At 36.5% G+C, this 21,952-nt stretch overlaps 2 protein-coding genes across 10 annotated transcripts in view; one reads left to right on the forward strand and one right to left on the reverse strand.

Moving 5' to 3' along the window:
- The window catches only part of APPL1 (adaptor protein, phosphotyrosine interacting with PH domain and leucine zipper 1), a 45,878-nt gene extending 31,409 nt beyond the window's left edge, over window positions 1-14,469 (forward strand). For all 3 annotated transcript variants that reach the window (XM_012460792.2, XM_012460794.3, XM_012460793.3), the window contains exons 17-22: window positions 795-969; window positions 1,065-1,101; window positions 1,853-1,999; window positions 8,811-8,861; window positions 9,461-9,550; window positions 10,611-14,469. In XM_012460792.2, the coding sequence (XP_012316215.1) occupies window positions 795-969; window positions 1,065-1,101; window positions 1,853-1,999; window positions 8,811-8,861; window positions 9,461-9,550; window positions 10,611-10,757 (647 nt within the window). In that variant the 3' untranslated portion in view covers window positions 10,758-14,469. The remainder of the gene's footprint in view (window positions 1-794; window positions 970-1,064; window positions 1,102-1,852; window positions 2,000-8,810; window positions 8,862-9,460; window positions 9,551-10,610) is intronic.
- ASB14 (ankyrin repeat and SOCS box containing 14) overlaps window positions 1-21,952 on the reverse strand; it is a 58,067-nt gene that overhangs the window by 24,909 nt on the left and 11,206 nt on the right. For 3 of the 7 annotated variants that reach the window (XM_012460795.3, XM_012460802.3, XM_012460801.3), the window contains 5 exons: window positions 20,357-20,528; window positions 19,348-19,891; window positions 18,790-18,943; window positions 17,582-17,782; window positions 2,375-10,688 (listed from right to left, as the gene is read on the reverse strand). In XM_012460795.3, the coding sequence (XP_012316218.1) occupies window positions 17,604-17,782; window positions 18,790-18,943; window positions 19,348-19,891; window positions 20,357-20,528 (1,049 nt within the window). In that variant the 3' untranslated portion in view covers window positions 2,375-10,688; window positions 17,582-17,603. The other 4 variants (XM_012460799.3, XM_012460800.3, XM_012460796.3 and 1 more) reach the window with 4 other exon arrangements.

Here is a 21,952-nt window from a genome sequence, read left to right on the forward strand (position 1 = left end):
TAGTAGTTGACGTTTCACTTCTGGTACTGGAGCATAAGTTTTGTTTTTCCCCCCACTAACTATTTACTTTAATTCTTTTTTTTTTTTTTAAGATGGAGTCTCAAGCTCTGTCGCCAGGCTGGAGTACAGTGGTGCAATCTCGGCTCACTGCAGCCGCAGCCTCCGCCTCCCAGGTTCAAGCTATTCTCCTGCCTCAGCCTCCCAAGTAGCTGGGACTACAGGCACATGCCACCACGCCTGGCTAATTTTTGTATTTTTAGTAGAGATGGGGTTTCATCATGGTGGCCAGGATGGTCTCAATCTCTTGACCTTGTGATCTGCCTGCCTTGGCCCCCAAAATGCTGGGATTACAGGCATGAGCCACCGTGCCTGGCCTATTTATTTTAATTCTAAACTTGCAGAAAAGCTGTAAGAACCATCAGTTGTTGACTTTTTTTATTTTTTTAATTTTTTTTTTTAAGGACAGGGTCTCCCTTTGTTGCCCAAGCTGATCTTGAACTCATGGGCTCAAGGGATCCTCCTGCCTTAGCCTCTCAAAGTGCTAGAATTATAGGCATGAACCACCATGCCTGGCCTGAGAACCACCAGTTGTTGAAGCATTACTTTTAGCTATTTGAATTTGAAACCCTAATTTTCCTATAACTTAGAATACTATAGTTAGGAGTTATTTTGAAATGTCTCCCTTAGGTTGTTGAATTTTTCACTAGAAAATCTAAAAGGAGGCAGTGTATTTTATTCTTTTGGAAAAGAAATATGGTGTTTAAAAATATGTAATACACCTTGTTCTGTTATAGATTCTATTCTTCACCAGTTATTTATTGTCCGATTCCTTGGTTCAATGGAGGTGAAATCAGATGACCATCCGGATGTTGTTTATGAAACCATGCGCCAAATCTTAGCTGCCCGAGCCATCCATAACATCTTTCGTATGACAGAATCGCATTTATTAGTCACTTGTGACTGTTTAAAGTAAGTAAAACCCTCCCTTAAAAAACTGTAGAGAAAACATTTACATAATTTCAGCCTAATTAAAATGTTTTCCAATTTTTAAATTACTATTTTAGGTTAATTGATCCACAGACACAAGTTACAAGGCTCACGGTGAGTTTCACATGATTTAAGCTTTGTTTTGGGTCCCATTGTGTATATAGACACATCTTACAACTTGGTAATAATCCTGATCCTTTATATTCAAGTGTGATAGTATCAGCTATGATTGGTCTTTGGCTGTTGTAGTTAAGTCTGTGGCCATCTCCAAAAAGTTGTCTTTGAACATTTTATGTAACTTAAAAGAATTAACACAATTTGGTGTAATACTTAGTGTTTATCCCTTAGTTAGGAAGCATATATCATACATCAAAGAAATTAACAGTAGGAATTAGGTGGTGAACATAAGTGAGTTTATTTCATAGTTATTTATGTTGTATTTAATAATTTCTATTTGTCATTTCTATTTAATAAATGATTAAATAGAAACACATAGTTATAAATATTAAATGATTAAATAGAAACACATTGTTATTTAACATATGTGTTTCTATTTAATAAATGATTAAATGTTAAATAACTACGTGTTTCTATTTAATCATTTATTAAAAAGACCACTTTTTAAATTCAGTTTGACTTTGTAAAATGTGTTAATGACTAATAAATATTCAACAGCCTCTTGTTCTGCTTGGTAATTCAAACCAAATATGATATTACTTGTTTTTGCATTACAAGTCTGTTAAAATAACTGTCTTTAAATTAAAATATTTATGATATTTTTAGAACTTAGCATAGGAGTTTGTCACGAGTGCTGCTGTAATGATTTGTAGGATCTCATGTTTGCTTCTGATGTTTTCTGTGGCAGTTTCCATTGCCTTGTGTAGTTTTGTATGCTACGCACCAGGAAAATAAGCGCCTTTTTGGATTTGTTCTTCGGACATCAGGCGGGAGAAGTGAAAGTAATCTGTCATCAGTCTGCTATATATTCGAGTCAAACAATGAGGGGGAAAAGGTACATGGCTTTTCAGAATATCTCGGTCGTAACCACTTACCAAGTGATTCTTAGTAAGATTTAATAATTATTAAATCCTTTTTTTTTTTTTTTGAGATGGAGTTTCGCTCTTGTTACCCAGGCTGGAGTGCAATGGCGCGATCTCGGCTCACCGTAACCTCCGCCTCCTGGGTTCAGGCAATTCTCCTGCCTCAGCCTCCTGAGTAGCTGGGATTACAGGCACGCGCCACCATGCCCAGCTAATTTTTTGTATCTTTAGTAGAGACGGGGTTTCACCATGTTGACCAGGATGGTCTCGATCTCTTGACCTCGTGATCCACCCGCCTCGGCCTCCCAAAGTTCTGGGATTACAGGCGTGAGCCACTGTACCTGGCAATAATTATTAAATTCTTATTAAATTACTTAGTAATTACTGATTGAATTCTTTACAATTTATACAAATATATGAGGTACACGTGAATTTTGTTACATGTATGTAATGTGTAGTAAGCAAGTTTGGGTATTTAGGGTGTCCATCACCCAAGTACAGTACATTTTTGTTAAGTATAATCACCCTACTCTGCTGTGAGATATTAAATATATTCCTTTTATCATAATTTATGGTTGTACCCTTTAACTCACCTCTCTTCGTCCTCCCCTTTCCCTATCACTCAGCCTTCCCAGTCTCTGTTATCTACCATTCCACTCTCTAACTCCACGTGATCAAATTTTTAGCTCCCACATACAAGTGAGAACATGTGATACTTGTCTTTTTGTGCCTGGCTTAGTTCACATAAGATAATGACCTCTAGTTCCATCCATGTGCTGCAAATGACATGATTTTGTTCTTGTTTATGGTTGACTACTACTCCATTGTGTACATGTGCCACATTTTCTTTATTCATTTATCTGTGAATGAACATTTAGATTGATTTCATAGCTTTGCCATTTTGAATAGTGCTACAGTAAACACATGAGTGCAGGTATCCTTTTGATATAGATTTCTTTAATTTTGGGTGGATACCAAGTAGTGGGATTGTTGGATTGAATGTTAGTTCTATTTTTAGTTTTTGAAAGATCTCCATACTGTTGTCCATAGTGGTTGTACTGGTTTATGTTCCTACCAAAAGTGTATGAGTTCCCCTTTTTTCTGCATTTCACCAACATCTGTTATTTTTTGTCTTTTTAATGATAGGGTAAGAATGGCTCATTGTCATTTTGATTTGCATTTCTCTAATGATTAGTGATGCTGAGCATTTTTTCATACACCTGGTGGCTGTTTTCATGTCCTTTAAAAAGTGTGTATTATCCTCGGCATACTTTTAAATGGGGTTGTTGTTTTCCCTGTTGAGTTCTTGTATGTTCCAGATATTAGTCCCCAGTTGGATGAATAGTTTCCAAATACGTTCTCCCATTCAACTGGTTGTCTGTTTACTTTTCTTTAGGTGTGCAGATACTTTTTAGTTTAATTAAGCCCTATTTGTCTATTTTTGTTGCCTATGCTTTCGAGATCTTAGGCATAAAATCTTTGCCTAAATCAATGTGCAAGAGTATTTTTTTTTCCCCTATAGAAAATAACTTTTTTTTTTTTGGAGATGAACTCTCGCTCTGTTGCCCAGGCTGTAACTCAGTGACACAATCTTTGCTCACTGCAACCTCCGCCTCCTGGATTAAAGTGATTCTCCTGCCTTAGCCTCTCAAGTAGCTGGGACTGCAGGCATCTGCCATCATACCTGGCTAATTATTGTATTTTTAGTAGAGACAGGGTTTTACCACGTTGGCCAGGCTCGTCTTGAACTCCTGAGCTCAAGTGATCCACCTGCCTCAGCCTTCCAAAGTGCTGGGATTACAGTCGTGAGCCACCATGCTCAGCTGGAAAAAAATCTTTAATAGAACAATTATTGAGAATATCATAGTAACAAAGTTTCTCAAGAGACTGATTAGAGCTAAAATGGTGAAAGTAGGATTAACTTTTTTAATTTTTGTGGGTACACAGTAGGTACCCACAGTACATGCAGTACATGAAATATTTTGGTACAGGCAAGCAATGCATAATAATCACATCATGGAAAATTTGAGTATTCATTCCCTTAAGCATTTATCCTTTGTATGAGAAACAATCCAATTATACTCTCTTTAGTTATTTTTAAATGTACAATTATTATTGACCATAGTCCCCCTGTTTTATCAAATACTAGGTCTTACTCATTCTATTTTTTTTCATACTTGTTAACCATCCCTCTAGCACCCATCCCCACACTACCTTTCTCAGCCTCTGGTCACCGTCCTTCTCCTCTCTGTCTCCATGAGTTCAATTGCTTTGATTTTTAGATCCCACAAATAAGTGAGAACCTGAAATATTTGTCTTTCTGTGCCTGGCTTATTTTGCTTAACATAATACCTCCATGTTCCATCTATGTTGTTGCAAATGACAGAATCTCATTCTTTTTTATGGCTGAATAGTACTCCATTGTATATAAGTACCACATTTTCTTTATCCATTTTCTTTTCTTTATTCACATATCATCCATTCAAATGACAGAATCTCATTCTTTTTTATGGCTGAATAGTACTCCGTTGTGCATGTGTGTATTTTCTTTATCCATTCATCTGTTGATGGACACTTAGGTTGCTTCCAAATTGTGGCTATCGTGAACAGAGCTGCAACAAACATGGGAGTCCAGATGTCTCTTCAATCTATTGATTCCCTTTTTTTTTTTTGAGATGGAGTCTTGCTCTGTTGCCAGGCTGGAGTGCAGTGGCGCAATCTCGGCTCACTGCAACCTCCACCTCCTGGGTTCAAGCAATTTTCCTACCTCAGCCTCCCAAGTAGCTGGGACTACAGGCGTGTGCCACCACACCCAGCTAATTTTTGTATTTTTAGTAGAGAGAGGGTTTCACCATGTTGGCCAGGATGGTCTGGATCTCTTGACCTCGTGATCTGCCTGCCTTGGCCTCCCAAAGTGCTGGGATTACAGGCTTTAGCCACTGCGCTCACCCGATATCCTTTTTTTAAGTATATACCCAGCAGTGAGATTGCTGGATCATATGAAAGCTCCATTTTTAGCTTTTTGAGGAACCTCCAGACTTTTCTCCATAATGGTTATACTAATTTACATTCCCACCAACAATGTACAAGAGTTCCCTTTTCTCCACATGCTTCCCAGCATTTGTTATTGCTTGTCTTTTTGCTATTGCTTGTCTTTTTGCTATAAGCCATTTTAACTGAAGTGAGATAATACATTGTAGTTTTGATTTGCATTTCTCTGATGATCAGTGATGTTGAGAACCTTTTCATATGTCTGTTTGCCATTTGTATGTCTTCTTTTGAAAATGTTTATTTAAATCTTTTGCTCATTTTAAAATCAGATTATTAAGTTTTTTCTTATAGAGTTGTTTGAGCTCCTTGTAAATTCTGGTTATTAATCACTTGTCAGATGAGTTGTTTGCAAATATTTTCTCCCACTCTGTGGCTTGTCCCTTCACTTTGTTGTTTCTTTTGCCATGCAGAAGCTTTTTAACTTAATGCGATCCTATTTGTCCATTTTTGTTTTAGTTGCTTGTGTTTGTGGATATTACTCAAGAAATTTTAGCCCAGACTAATATCCTGGAGAGTTTCCCCAATATTTTCTTGTAGTAGTTTCATAGTTTGAGGTCTTGGATTTAAGTCTTTAATCCATTTTGATTTGATTTTTGTATATGGTAAGAAAGAGGGGTCTAGTTTTATTCCTCTGCATGTGGATATCCAGTTTTCCTGGATCCATTTATTGAAGGGACTGTCTTTTCCCCAATTATATTCTTGGCACCTTTGTCAAAAATGAGTTCACTGTAGTAGTGTGGATTTGTTTCTGGGTTCTCTATTCTGTTGCATTGGTCTATGTGCCTTTTTTTTTTCTTTTTTGCAAATACCATGTCGTTTTGGTTTCTATAGCTCTATAGTATTGTAATTTGAAGTCAGGTAATATGATTTCTCTAGTTCTTTTTGCTCAGAATAGCTTTGGCTATTCTGGATCTTTTATGATTCCATATAAATTTTCAGAATGTTTTTCCATTTCTGTGAAGAATGTCATTAGGTTTTTGATAGGGATTGCATTGAATTTGTAGATTGCTTTTGGTACTATGGACATTTTAACAATATTGGTTCTTCTAATCCATGAATATGAAATATGTTTCTATCTTGGGTGTCTTCAATTTCTTTCATCAGTGTTTTATAGGTTTTTTTTTTTTTTTTTGAGACAGAGTCTCACTCTGTTGCCTAGGCTGGAGTACAGTGGCATGATCTCGGCTCACTGCAACATCTGCCTCCCAGGTTCAAGTGATTCTCATGCCTTAGCCTCCCAAGTAGCTGGGATTGCAGGTGTGTGCCACCAGGTCTGGCTAATTTTTGTATTTTTAGTAGAGATGGGTTTTCACTTTGTTGACCAGGCTGATCTCAAACTCCTGGCCTCAAGGGATCCACCTACCTTCGCCTCCCAGAGTGCTGGGATTACAGGCCTGAGTCACTGCACCTGGCCTGTAGTTTTCATTATAGAGATCTTTCACTTTGGTTAACTCCTAGGTATTTAATTTTATCTGCGGCTATTGTAAGTGGGATTACTTTTTGTTATTTCTTTTTCAGATTGTTTATTGTTGGCATATAGAAATGCTACTGATTGTTGTATGTTGATTTTGTATCCTGAAACTTTACTGAATTCATCAGTTCTGATAGTTTTTTGGTGAAGTCTTTAGGTTTTTCCAAATATAAGATCATCATATCATCTGCAAACAAGGATAGTTTGACTTTTTTCTTTCCAGTTTGGATACCCTTTCTTTCTCTTGTCTGATTGCTATAGGCAGGACTTTTAGTACTATGTTTAATATTAATAAGAGTGGTGAAAGTGAGCATTTTTGTCGTGTTCCAGATTTAAGATGGATAGCCTTTTGGTACTAGCTGTGGGTCTGTCATATGTAGCTTTTATTATGTTGAGCTATGTTCCTTCTATACTAAGTTTTTTTGAAGGTTTTTTTTATCCTGAAGGGATGTTAAACTTTATCAAATGCACTTTCAGCAGCAATTGAAGTGATCAAATCGTTTTTGTCCTTTATTCTGTTGATATAATTTGGCATATTGATTGATTTGCATATGTTGAACTGTCTTTGCCTCCCTGGGATAAATCCCACTTGGTCATGATAAATGATCTTTTTAATATGTTGTTGAATTTGGTTTGCTAGTATTTTGTTGAGGATTTTTGCATCAATATTCATTAGATATATTGGGCTGTAGTTTTCTTTTTTTGATATGTCTTTTTCTGGTTTGGTATCAGGTAATACTGGTCTTGTAGAATAAATTTGGAAGTATTCTACTCTATTTTTTTGGAACATACTAGGTCTTCTTTAAATGTTTGGTAGAATTCAGCAGTAAAGCCATCGGGTCCTGGGCTTTTCTTTACCAGGAGACTTTTTATTATGGTTTGGATCTTGTTACTTGTTATTGGACTGTTCAGGTTTTGGATTTCTTCGTGGTTCAATCTTGGTAGGTTGTATTTGTTTAGGAATTTATCCATTTCTTCTAGATTTTCCAATTTAATAGCATATAGTTGCTCATTATAGCCACCAATGATCCTTTGAATTTGTGCAGTATCAATTTTAATGTCTACTTTTTTGTCTCTGATTTTATTTACGTTGAGTCTTCTTTTTCTTAGTCTGGCTAAATGTCAGTTTTGTTTATCTTTTCAAAAAACCAACTTTTTGTTTTGTTGATCTTTTATATTGTTTTCTTTATGTCAGATTCATTTCTGCTCTGATCCTTATGATTTCTTCTAGTATTTTAATAGTATTGGGTCTTATGTTTAAGTCTTTAATGTATTTTGAGTTGATTTTTGTATATGGTGAATGAGAGGGGTCTGTTTTCATTCTTCTATCTGTGGCTCTCTAATCTTGCCAGAACCATTTATTGAAGAGGATATCCCTTCCCCAGTGAAAGTTCTTTGTCAGCTTTGTTTCAAGATCAGTTGGCTGTAAACCTGTGGCTTCATTCCTGAGTTCTTTATTCTGCTCCATTGGTCATGTGTCTTATTTTTATAACAATCCCCTGCTGTTCTGCTTACTATAGCCTTGTAATATATTTTGAAGTCAGGTAATGTGATGCCTCCAGCTTTGTTCTTTTTGCTTAAGATTGCTTTGGCTATTTGCATTGAAGCTATAGATTGCTTTGGGCAATATGGTTATTTTAACGATGTTATTCTGATCCATGAGCATGGGATTTTTTGTGTGTCTTCAGTTTCTTTCATCAGTGTTTTGTAGTTTTTCTTGTCAATAAAATTCTTATATAATTTTTAAGATTTTTGGAAAAAACTCCTAAATTTGCCTAGGCTGACTGAGCTGTTTGACCAAAGCATGTTCCTCTGAAGAGAGCCAAGCTGATGGGTTGGGCCTTCTGACTCTACAGACCTGTCTTCCCTGCCACTCATAGCTGGTGCAATCTTTTAGTCTCTGATTTATGCTGGGAATGGAATATATTCCCAAAACCAGCCATTTTCAGATGTCTTCAACTTAGAACAGCATTACCAGCTGCTTGCTTCATTCCTTGCAAGCCTTACTATGACAGTAATGAATTTGACATAACAAGAAGTGGGATATTTGAAGAAGGTGAGAGTCAACATTGAAGCCTACAGACTCCAAGGAAAACTTACAAAGCCTTGGTTTTGGGGCTGAAGCATTCTTAAATATGCTTTTGCTTGAAGCAGTGTATTAGGATTAGTTATAAAACTAGTTGTATCAGTTATTTGGATACTTGACATTTTTGCTTTGATATGAGAACTGCCTGAATTTTTCATACTTTTTCTCTTTTTAGATATGTGATTCTGTTGGACTGGCAAAACAGATAGCTTTGCATGCTGAACTGGTAAGAATCCAAGATGTGGCGGGGCACAGTGGCTCATGCCTGCAGTTGCAGCACGTTGGGAGGCTGAGGTGGGCAAATCATTTGAGGTCAGGAGTTCGAGACTAGCCTGGCCAACATGGTGAAACCCCGTCTCTACCAAAAACACAAAAATTAGTTGGCCGTGGTGGCATGTACCTGTAATCCCAGGTACTGAAGAGGCGGAGGCACAAGAATGACTTGAACCTGGGAGGTGGAGGTTCCAGTAAGCCTAGATCACACCACTGTACTCCAGCCTGGGCATCAGAGCCAGACTCTAATATCTCAAAAAAAAAAAAAGAATGCAAGATGCTTGATTTTCCAAAAATGTTAACTAAAATAATAGCTCTTTCATATTAGCAAGTAAATAAAATCATTTTGCTAAGCAAGGTTAACAGTGGATGCTATTACCAACATGGCATTTAGAATATGGATAATTGTTTACCATTGAATGTAAACTGTTGGTGTGCTTTCTTATTTATAAATGCAAAAAAATACTGAAAGGTTACAAATGTGGTATTAACTGAAATGTCTAAAATTTAAAGTTATTTCATATTTATTAGTTTTATTTATCTGTTCTTTAGGATCGTAGGGCATCAGAAAAACAAAAAGAAATAGAGAGAGTAAAAGAGAAGCAACAGAAAGAACTCAGTAAACAAAAACAGATTGAAAAGGTACACAGTCCTAATGTCTGGATCTTTATGTGTTGTTTGTGAAGACTTATTTCAGCACTGTGACTTTCAGATTTGAATTTCCAAATTAAGGGCTATTTCTGCTTGTTCAGCCACTTCACAAACAGATGATTCATAGCATAGCAGAAAAGGGTAACATCTGGTTTTTGTTATGTTGATATTATAGTTATGTTGACATGTAATACGACTGTTTCACATTTCAGAGGAGGTTGTCTCTGTCAAAGCAGTTCTTTTGAGAGGCTGTATAGATTTAATTGCCATTGCTGAAAGCCATTTAATTGCCTTCTATGGGGGGAAATATATATATGTGTGTGTATATATATGTTATAGATTATATATGTAATATATAATGAAATAATATATTTTTAAATTGCCAGGAATGTCAAATCATTGTCCATTCAACAGGATAATTTTCAAAGATAAATTTCAGAGCAAAACTCGAAGGATGTATTAGATAAATGATTTATGAGACTGTAAGAGCATGTTATAGGTTGTAGCACTCACAGAAGGAAAAGAGGAGACAGCTGGGACACTTACTAAGTAACAGATCAGTAAGCATTGGCTGTGGGCTGGCCATCTGGACAAAAAAGAGGGAAGTGGCAAAGATGACACTGAAGTGAGGCTTTCCTGATAGCCTAGGCTGAGGGAAGGTGATAACTGATTTAGCAAGATGAATTGGACAGAGATGGAGAAAAGGGCTGGAGAGGGGAAGGGAAAGGAGTGTGGGGTGATCCCTTACAAGAGTTTTTTCTATAGTGTATAGTGAGAGATGATGATGGCTTTATTTGGTTGTTGGTTGTAAAAAGAGAAAAAGAAAACATTAGATTTTAGTTTGAATGTTGGCTTTTACAGGATGGTGCCAAAATTCATTTTGGTATTGTATTGTTTGGGTGTAGCTTTTCTTTTTATCAAGTTGTTAGAAGTATGTGTGTGTATTTATGGCAGAAGAACTGAAGTGCCTCTTAAGAATGTATCTTAACTGCATAATTTTCCATTTGACTGCAGGCAAGTAACTTAGTTTCTTTTTTGTCTTTTTCACTAGGACTTGGAAGAACAAAGTCGGTTGATAGCTGCTTCCAGTAGACCAAACCAAGCCAGTAGTGAGGGACAGTTTGTTGTCCTTAGCAGTAGCCAGTCAGAAGAGAGTGATTTGGGAGAAGAAGGAAAGAAGAGAGAGTCAGAAGCGTAAACTTGCACTTTTTGATAGATACTTCCCTTTTGGAATTTGACAGTTTCTGTGGTGAAATGGCACAAGGTAACAACTATGTTGAAATATCAAGGAGGAAACTAAGCTTTATATTTGCTTATTTGTTGTAGCTACATTGAAAAAAAAAACAGGATTGAACTTGATGACTTAGGTTTGCAGTGATCTTTTTTCCCCCCTTAAACATAATGTACTATGCATTGACATCTAAAGGAAACCTGCTCATCTCCCTGAAGTAGACTGCTGAGGAATTTGCTCAAGAATTTTTTCCTTCAAATTGTGAACTTTTGAATCTTGCATTGTAATTGGCTATGAAAAAGCATTTATTCTTCAGGCTTAGACATTCATGGTTATAGTCCTTTTCTTTCATTAGGAAAATTTTGCTGGCAGTGAGGAAGCATTTAGCTGAAAAAGTTTAAAGCCCTTTATACAGAGAATTCTACAAGTTTGCAAATATTATTTTAACAATATTAATGTGCAATAGAACTTTTATAAAATAATTAGAATAGAGATTTTACACTTAAGGTTTCAAATTGTGGTAGGTGGTACTGTTGATCTCAGGGCACTTTCTGGGATTGCTCACATTTCTATAATGTACTGCACCTGATGCCAGTAGAAAGAAGCTTAAGTGTCTTCAGTTCAAGATTGATAGAGCCCTTGGCATTTTATCATCATATTCTTAGTTCTCAGGTTGGGACTTCAATTACTGCTGCAGAGCAGTAGTGGTTAAAAATAAGATATTGGAATTTATTAAAAGATTTTTGTTGTTGTTCAGATACATTTTAAATTAGGAATGACAAGTAAAGACATTGCTATGGAGTGATACATTGTATTTTCTGCATTGTGTGAAATAGTTTTTACTGAAAGTCAAGTGACATTTCAAAACAAGTTCTATAACAGTTATGTTTCATGCTTAAAGTAAAAATTACCATAGTTTAGAAAATGTAATCTTATAAATTTCAGACTTATATTCCCAGTATTTTCATAATCCCATGTTTTGGTAAAGTACTGAATCACCACTTTATATCCACAAAGGCAATTAACTAATGTATGAGAATAGAATAATTTGCACTAATTGTAAATATGTCTACTCTTCAAATGAGTAAAAGGTCCAGAAAGATTGAAAAGGAACTGAATGCCTAGGATAGTATAAGAGAAGTTGACCAAGGAAGGATTTAACCTGGTGCCAAGGTTAAAATAACTTTTCTCTGCTGCCTATGTTAAACCTACTGTCTATGTTAAACCTTAATTTCTACTGTCGTCTGTTAAACCATAATTTTTCTGTAAACACATTTTTGACATTGCTAATAGAAATTATGTTTTCATGTGTGTCACATGAAAAAGTATATATACACACACACATATATACACAATACAGTGTGTAAAATATTTTACATAGTCACACATTTATAAATTTTTCAAGAGGTTAGCCACTAAGACTAATAATTTTACAAGGGAAAAAAAACCTTTTTTTTCTTTGATACATAGTTTTTTCTTCTTAGTTCTGCATTAGAAATGGCATCTGTTTTAGGTCTCAAAATATAACTCAGTTGTTTCACACTGTATATGGACATTGTTTTCTATAGGAATAGGATAGATGATATATAGGCTCATGATATTCCTTTTATCCATGTGCCAAATGGTGTAATGTTTATTTACTGACACCTTATGTTAGTTACCAAAACATACAGTAAAAAAGTAGAAATTTATGAAGGACTTTTTGATAAAAAGTTTATTTTGTGCTTACCAAAGGGAATGCTTTCACAATAGTGTATCAGTTCTTTTGTTGAAGTTGGAATTTCTTCTATTGCCAGCACTTTCATGGCAAGCCCTGTTTTTAAGACCTTTGGAGACTAGAGCTTTCTGTTCCATTAAGTACTACAAATTGTCACTTCACTTAATTCAGATGAATTCTGTTACTCTACACAGAAGGTGGTCATCAGTAGGTGGCAGCTTTACTAAGCTGGTGCTTTGCATGGTAGCAAGTGCTGCCCTTTGTCAGCACCCTCAGTCATAGTGTACGCTAGAGTTAAGGGCACTGGCAGACTTAGGGATGCTGGACAGACCTGTAGTTCGTTTTAAGTCATGTTTACAGGAATTTCTACAATAATGCACCCATGTCCATAGGTCAGATCCAAGTGCATTCCAATGCTAAATAGAAGTTATGAATGGGTTTAACAATTTTAGATGATTCAACTTCTGTTCCATTACTTACTATTGAACAATATGAACTATTCCATTACTGCAGAGATTTAAGTATTTGTTTTAATAAGCTTTTTGTTTGTTATTTAAAGAAGTCTGCCCATGGGTTTCTGCCTAGTGGTAAAGCTGATTGTTATCCTCCTTTGAAATCCCTTCTAGATCTTGAGATGCTTGGAAAGTAATTGGATTAGACTTTGTGTATCTTTCCTCACATTGAGTTAATGTTTTTAGAAATCACCAAAACTGCTTTTTTAAAAGAAAAGATATTAAGCCTGACTACTTCTACAATGCATTCTGTTACTTTTAAATGAACAGTACATTTGTAACTATGGCAATGATGAAGTCAGTAGTTAGGAAACCAGTTATTAACTTGCTAAGAGAATAAAGCTGTTACCTTAAAAAGAATCCTGGCCAAGCACAGAGGTGCACACCTGTAATCCTAGCACTTTGGGAGGCTGAGGCAGGTGGATCATGAGGTCAGGAGTTCAAGACCAGCCTGGCCAAGATGGTGAAACTCTTGTCTCTACTAAAAATACAAAAAATTAGCCGGGCGTGGTGGTGGGCACCTGTAATCCCAACTACTCGGGAGGCTGAGGCAGAGAATTGCTTGAACTGGGGAGGTGGAGGTTGTAGTGAGCCGAGATCACACCATTGCACTCTAGCCTGGTTGACAGAGTGAGACTCCATCATCTCAAAAAAAAAAAAAAAAAAAAGTCCCTAAAGCTAGTCTAGTTTTTGCCACATCTGCAATGATTATTTTCAAAAGAATCCTCAGGCTCCACAATCTAGGGGCATTCTAGGGATGACAAAATCCTATATGGTAAAGGCATCTGAGTTAATTTTGCATTATATTTAGGAACCATAGTACTTAAAATTTGAATCCTACGATTAATGCTGAGAGATCCTAAGAGCTAGTATATTGTAAAACCTGCTACCTGAATAAAATGAAAATATTAATGTTGGCTTTCAACCTCTTAGCATTCAGACTGTATTTTAAATATTTAAACATAACAATTGTAGCAAGCAACCCTTTATTTTTAGCAAGTTTGGTTTACTCTTCTCCCATGAGGTTTTGTTTTTCTATGTTAATTAATAATACATAAAGATTTGAAACTGGAACTACATTATACTTTTTAACCAATCTCTGTGGCTTCACTCATATGAAATTTACTTCAGTTAATATGAGACTGGGGATTAAGTTGTAACTAATATGCAAAATTGCTTTGTATATTTGGTGATTTTGTAATGTAAGTGAATTGGTTAATTTTTATTTCACTGATACTATTAATCATGCAGTGTACAATTTAAAATCATGCAATGTTTCACTTTAGAATTGGATTTGAAGAACTCAACTTTTTGTGATCATGATATACATGTGGGGTGGAGAACTTATTTTTTCATTTTGTCACAATAGGTATTTACTGACAAGGCTTCAGGAAAAAAGTTGTTAGAAGATTTTTTAATGTATAATAAAGTCCATGATTTTTGTACAGTGTTTTTTTGTATGAAATATTTGATACTCTGAACTTTCTCAAAGTAATTTCAGATGTTTGTAAAACAGTTGTTGGACATCTTAATCTGTTACAACATTGTAAATTATACATCTAGCCCGACTACAATTCCATAGCAGCTAAAATGAAAAAAAAAAATTGTCACTTCATTAGGAAAAGTTTGTTACAGAAGCAAACTAATCCATCACTGGTGACTTTTTCTTTTAGCAAAGGAAAAAGGCTTCATTAATTGATGTATACTTGCTACTGTTGGGTCCTACTCATAGAAATTCCTCTAATTTAAAGGGGCAGGTTATTGTGCCCCTTTAAACTATACCAGTATGGTTTGGATCTATAATTTTTAATACTAATGCATATTCATCCCATGTGCTCTCTCTCTAGTTTCTTATGGCAATTAGTTCTTTACTTCTGGGATTTAATGTTTTAATTTATTTTGAATTTTATAGAAATTTATATACACCTTTAGAAGGTACTGGGGCTAGATGAAATTAACTTTAGAATTATATAATTTATCTGATATAAGTGCATGTATAGTGTAAATATATTTCTATATTGAAAGATATATAATCTCATCAGTTTGATTTTAAAAAATAACTTCGTCAGCTATATAAATTTTTTAATGTAAAATCTATAAAAATAATTTAAAGTCTGTGCTTACTGAAATAGTCTACATAGCCATTAATCCCTACACCAGAAAAAAATTATATAGCTTCAGTTTCCCTAAAATGGACTATCTAATTCTTTTAAAAAGTACCAAGACTAGACATGTAAACATCGAGGCTATAGCCAACTGGGCTGTAGTGAAAATGGATGTTATCATTTTACCTGTTATCCCTGTTGTTATGGCTTCTAAATGTGGCTCAAGTTTGGTGGAATAAATGTCTTTTTCAGTTCTTTCCTCACTTTCCACACATAGAAATTTCCACACTTACATGCAGGTCTGGCACAGTGGCCCATTTTGGGAAGCCAAGGCAGGCAAATCACTTGAGGTCAGGAGTTCGAGACAGCCTGACCAACATAGTGAAACCCCATCTCCACTAAAAATATAAAAATTAGCTGAGTATGGTGGCACACACTTGTAATTCCAGCTACTTGAGAGGCTGAGACATGAGAATCACTGGAACCCAGGAGGCAGAGGTTGCAGTGAGCCAAGATTTCGCCACTGCACTCCAGCCTGGGCAGTAGGTTTCTCAGAAAAAGAAACCTATACTTACATACAGTATGAAATATATAGAAATAAAAATCTGCCATCAGTGAGCCCCTTCATGTTCATTATCAGACTTGGTTCAATACAGAAACCATAAGCCGTCATTCATTTGAAAACACTTGTAATTCCAATTCCAGTGATCACATTAACCAGTAAATGGTCAGCCATAGCCAGGGTTTTGTGGAAAGAAGGGACACAGGTTCTCATTAATAATGAAATTTGAATTGAGGGTTCTGTTTCAATTAACTGAATTACCCTACCTCTGTACTTGACTCTACAAAGAAACGGTAATAGACACTAAGCTGGTATTGGGACTTTTACACAAGAACAGCCAACTTCTAAGTCATGTACTAGGGTCAGTATATATTCAGTTCAATCACTGTGATGTACAGTAGGTCTCCTTATCCATGGTTTCCCTTTGTGTGGTTTCAGTTCCTAATGGTCCAAAACTATTAAAAGGAGGCCAGGTGTGGTTGCTCACACCCGTAATTCCAGCACTTTGGGAGGCTGAGGTAGGCAGATCACCTGAGGTCAGGCATTCGAGACCAGCCTGGCCAACATGGTGAAACCCCCATCTCTACTAAAAATACAAAAATTAGCCAGGCATGGTGGCACACACCTGTAATACCAGCTACTCGGGAGGCAGAGGCACGAGAATCACTTGAACCCAGGAGGCAGAGATTGCAGTGAGCTGAGATTGTGCCACTGCACTCAAGCCTGGGTGACAGAGCATCCATCTCAAAAAAAGAAAAGTATTAAAAAGAAAATTTCAGAGATAAATTATGAGTTTTAAATTGCACACCATTCTGAGTAACATGATGAAGTCTCTCACCATCCCACCTTGTCCCACCTGGGACCTGAATCATCCATCTGTCCAGTGTATTCACACTGTAGGGCATGCGTTTACAGTTGTATGTTGCTTAACAACTGGCTTAAAGATGGGGATACTGAGAGATGTGTTGTTAGGTGATTTTGTCATTGTGCAAACATCATAGAGCCACTTATACAAATCTAGATGGGATGGTGTACTACACATCTAGGCCATGTGGTACACAGCCTATTGCTCCTGGGCTACAAATCTGTACAGCATGTTACTGTACTGAATAGGCAATTGTAACATATGGTAAGTATGTACATAAACACAGAAAAGGTACAGTAAAAATACAGCATTATAATCTTATGGGACCACCATGACATATGTGGTCCACTGATGACTGAAACATTGTTCAACGACAGTAGCTATATAGGAACAAACATAGTATATATAGGAAAAAACATAGTATGTATAGGGATCTTTACTATCCCCTTTTTCAGGCATCCACTGAGGGTCTTGGAACATATCCTCGGAAGGTAAGGAAGACTATTATATATATATATATATATATATACTTCTCTATAAAAAAGATACTGTAATGAGTTATCTTGACTTATTAGAAGTGCCATCTATTATTTTGAGCACATAGACATTGGATTTGTGCACTTCATGTAAGATCAGTATAGAACTAGAACTAGTATATTTCAGTTAATTGAAATTTTTACTATTTGGGTTTTATTTTTTTTAACTGCCTTGAGAATGCTAGTCATTTATATGTTGAGAGGCTATGTTCAAAGCTACTTTTTAAGAAAATTTTCTTTTAGAGATGTCTTGCTCTGGTCACCCAGGCTGGAGTGCAGTGGTGTGATCACAGCTCACTGCCGCCTTGACCTCCTATTGCTGCTCAAGCAATCCTCCTGCCTCAGCCTCCTAAGCAGAGGTACTTTTTAAAGGACTTAGACTGCATTGAGATTTTAGTTGGCGGATAAAAAATATGAGTCATATGTAAGTATGAAGCAAAAAATATGAATCATACGTAAGTCAAATTTTAAGGAATACAGCTGCAGAATCATACCTTTTCCATTAGAATGGTTTGATTACCAGGTTCCTGTAAAAATTCCTTGTCCATAAAGGTCGTATTCTTCGTAAAGGACATATGCTTTTAGACGATTGGGTAATGGAAGAAATGACATGAAGACAGGGCAGCGCAAATGTAAACGTCCCATGCACTTCCGGATCTTTAGGCGACACAAGTGTTTTAGGGAGCGAGGGTTTGCTAAAAGGAAAAGGCACATTAGCCAAAGAAAAAAATTACTTATTTTTTAGTATCTTAGGGTTTTGTTAGCAAATGTATTTGATAGCATTTCATTTGCTGTGACTAAATGGCAAAGTCAATAGGGAAACAGTTTTTCATTGCTCATTGCAATCCTTGTAGATATGGTTCCAGTGCCATGTCAAATTAGAGTCCAAAGACTGGCATCAATTGTAGATCTGGCCTGTGAGATCTAAAGTTCTTAAATCTGCATGTGGCCGGGTGTGGTGGCTCACGCCTGTAATCCCAGCACTCTGGGAGACCAAGGCGGGTGGATCACTTGAGGTCAGGAGTTCAAGACCAGCTTGGCCAACATGGTGAAACCCCATCTCTACTAAAAATACAAAAATTAGCTGGGTGTGATGCCTGCATGTCTATAATGCCAGCTACTCGGGATGCTGAGGCAGGAGAATCATTTGAACCCAGGAGGTGGAGGTTGCAGTGAGCTGTGATTGTGCCACTGCACTCCAGCCTGGTTGACACAGCAAGACTCTGTCTCCAAAAAAAAAAATCTCCATGTTTTAGCCCCCCCACCGGGGACAGGCTAGAAACTGAAGATTACCACCCAAGGGGAAATAACATGAAATAAATTATTAATTTGTCTTATGTGCTACTTTGAAAGAATTTGGTTTGAAGAAGGTCATTTGATACCCTCTACAGACGTGGCTCTTAGCTTTTTCTCATCCTTGTTTTTATTGCCATATCATAGCTTTTCATTCCTGTGTCATAGTGTTCTTTCGTAGCCATGGTTACCTATATAATAAGTAGTTATCTAACAGATTTTATCTCCTTGGAAAAGGTAATAAATACAAATTAAGTGTAGTTAGTAACATTTTTAAAGATAGGAACAGTATTTTTCTGATTTAAGTCAAGCTTTTAACCAAAAGAGAAGGGTGTTCTAATTCTAAAACAACCAAATAAGAATACAATTAGTATTTTTGTAAAAAGTCTTCTGCAAGAAGGATACTCACTTAAGATAAAATGTATTTCTGACCAGATCCCCTGTTTTTGGAGCACAGCTTTCAACTTTGCACAGATCCGAACTTGATCAACATAATCAAGCATTACTCGAACAACCTTTCCAGAGAGATGTTGCAGCCATGACAAAGTTATTACTTCACAGAACTGAGGGAAACAAAGTCAGAATTATAAAAGTCAATGAGAAGCATTCATCTATGGTTTAGCATAGTAGTTAAAGGAGATGTGGTGTGATGAAAGCCAAGAGGGAAAAATGGCTCAAAAACAGAGGGATAATAGTGGTCAACTGTACTTATTCTGATTCATTTTTCATCAGAAATATCATCAAAAGAAATCATTTAATCAGTTGCTTCATTTGTGAAACTTCCTCACACTGCTAGGCAGAGTTAAATCACTTTTATCTCTGTACTGTTTCTGTTCCTTTTACATCTTTCTACTGTTGTGTTTGTTTTTATCATTATTATTTTATCATATATGTAGTCTATATATTGTATAGTTCCAGGGCCACAAATAATGACTGTAAGGGAATATAGCCAATACTGTGGACTTACCTTAGTATCTTTGATAACTGTAGATGTCCAGCCTTCAGAAGTATAGGAAGGATGGACTTTGTCCCCATGAGGGCAATCAAAACATCGCTCTGTGTCATACCCATAGTTCAGCAGCATCCTGAGCATGACTTCATCTTTCAGTGTGTATTGCAGTGCTGATGGGAAATGTAAAGGGTTAACTCTGCAGAAGTAATTGACATTGGCCCCATGCCTTAGCAGCAGACTGATCAGCTCGTAGTTGCCCATCCTGAGGGCTATCTGGAGGCAGTTAACTGGGTCTTGATTAGGCAGAGCTCCAGCACCCAGAAGCAGCTTGACTGAAGAGAGGTCACTGTTTGATACAGCAAAATACAAAGCTGACTTCCTGTGGTCATCGTAGTGTTTGCGAATTCTCTGATCCAACATGAAGTTCACATCAAATCCAGCCTGGATGAGGAGCTCCAGGCACTGTGGGTGTGCTCCTGCTGCTGCGCAGTGAACTGGACTGATGCCACTTTGCTTAATGGCAGCAAGATCCGTAACTGGAATCAGTATCTTTAGAGCTCTGAGAAAGAATTTCAAAATGGATTTCAACATTGTTTTTAAAATGTAGCACTAACTTGTTTATTATTGCTTTATATTAATACTAGATAGTATCAATATTCAGATGGCATATTTAGAACCCCCAACCAAAAATAAAAGCATAATTCCTTCATCCAGAAGCTCAGATACCAAGTAAAACTGAATGGATTACTGTCTAGGCTATAAAACTCAGAATTAGCCCAGAGACCTGAGGCTTCCCATATTGCCTAAGTACCTGAGAAAAAAATTGTATATCTCTTTGGTAGCTTCAGAGGATGCCTAGTAAAGCCATTTCTATCTCTTTCTAGCTGAAAAGAGTTTCTCATCTTTAAAAGATATGTTTAGGTTGTGGGATCAGTGATAAAGATAATAAAGTTTTTAGAAGTAGCTCAAAATAAAAGATAGCTATTACTATTTTTATTATTTACAATAATGTAATTGAACTTACAGTAAGTGGCCCCTGTCAGCTGCCACATGGATGGGTAGGTGGCCTGAATTCTTAGGGATGTTGGCATCAGTTCCATGCTCCAGCAAGAGAGCCACGGCATCTGGATTTCCTCCACTTGCAGCTTCAAGTAAGATGGAAGAACAATCAGAGGCCTGACCATGAGCATTAGCTCCTAATAGGAGAAAGACTCTTGTTAATGCAAAAATTCTTTTCTACTGTATTTAAGCAATTTAAAATATATAGTACCATCACCAAAAAGCAATTAGTGAGTATGGACTCTAGCAAAGCACCAAGAATCAAAGAAACAAAATATATACCTCCTGCTCTCAAGCAGCTTATAAACTAGTTGGGGAAGAAAAAAAATGGCAGTTTCTAAACTGTAAGTAGGTTGGTTTTTGAAGTAATTTGATGTTTGTTTGTTTGGAACTTGAAAATTCCAGTAGAAATACTGTTATAAAAGTTGCTTTTATTTCTAGACCAGCCTGTAAAAGCCCACTTAACTCATAACACACATATAGGATGGTACTAACAAATCTATTGAACTGTAACACCATTCCATCTAATGATACGGTTTGGGTGAAAAAGGGCATTTGTTCTGTTTTAGCTTGTTCGTAGCAGACCATAGTAAGAGACATTGTGATTGTTTTAAATTGAAGTTAGGAACTGTGAATAGCCAAAGAGATAAGTTGTAGTACAGTTATCAGTATAGATTATCCTTTATCCAAAATGCTTGGGATCAGAAGTGTTTCAGATTTCAGGGTAAAAAATATATATATTTACATCATACTTACAAGTCCCAGAAATTCGAAATCTGAAATGCTCCAGTAGGAATTTCTTTTGAGCATCATGTTGGTGCTCAAAAAGTTTCAGATTTTGAATTTCAGATTAAGAATGCTTAACCTAAACCCTGTACACTAAGTGTTGTGTGAGTTATGTGAATAATAAGCATACAGGTACAGGCAAAAGGTCTTCTAGAAGGTCTAGGGCTGGGGTTGTGAGGGGAGCTGGGAGATGAAGGAGAAAAGAGTTTGGGTCAGTTGTATAAGGCTTCTCAATAAAATGGGCTCTGAAGAAAGAGTAGCATTTGAATGGACAAAAGTTGAGGAGAGCATTCTGAAGCTCATATAAAAAACGGTGTAGTGACTTTAACACAGACTCCATAAAAGTCATCAGGGTACAGTGGCTGCCTTAAGAAGTCTGATAAGCCTGTTTATTGAGTGCCCACTATGTCCTGGTTCCTTCATGTGTATAATAATTTTTAAACTTCACAACAACGCTCAGCAGTGGGTGCTAACACTCATTTTAAAGATGTAGAAACTCATTGAGTTTAAGTGACTTCCCCAAAGATGCACAGCTAGTAAGCAAGGTAGTCGGTATTCATACACAGGTATTCTAGACCCAGGGCTTATATCTACGACACCATATTGCCACTCTAGCAATGTGATTTGCTAGAGTGGCAACATGATTTGCAAGGTGGTAATGTGATTTGGAATCAGACAGATGTACCTTGAAATGCTGGCTCTGTCATTTACTATCTATGTCACTTGGTGCAAATTACTGTATAAGGGAGTCACTTAAAGGAAATGCTCACTCACT

Source organism: Aotus nancymaae, unplaced genomic scaffold (genome assembly GCF_030222135.1).
Source record: "Aotus nancymaae isolate 86718 unplaced genomic scaffold, 86718_ANA_hifiasm-v0.15.2.pri h1tg000067l, whole genome shotgun sequence".
In the NCBI taxonomy this organism is placed as follows: Eukaryota; Metazoa; Chordata; class Mammalia; order Primates; family Aotidae; genus Aotus; species Aotus nancymaae.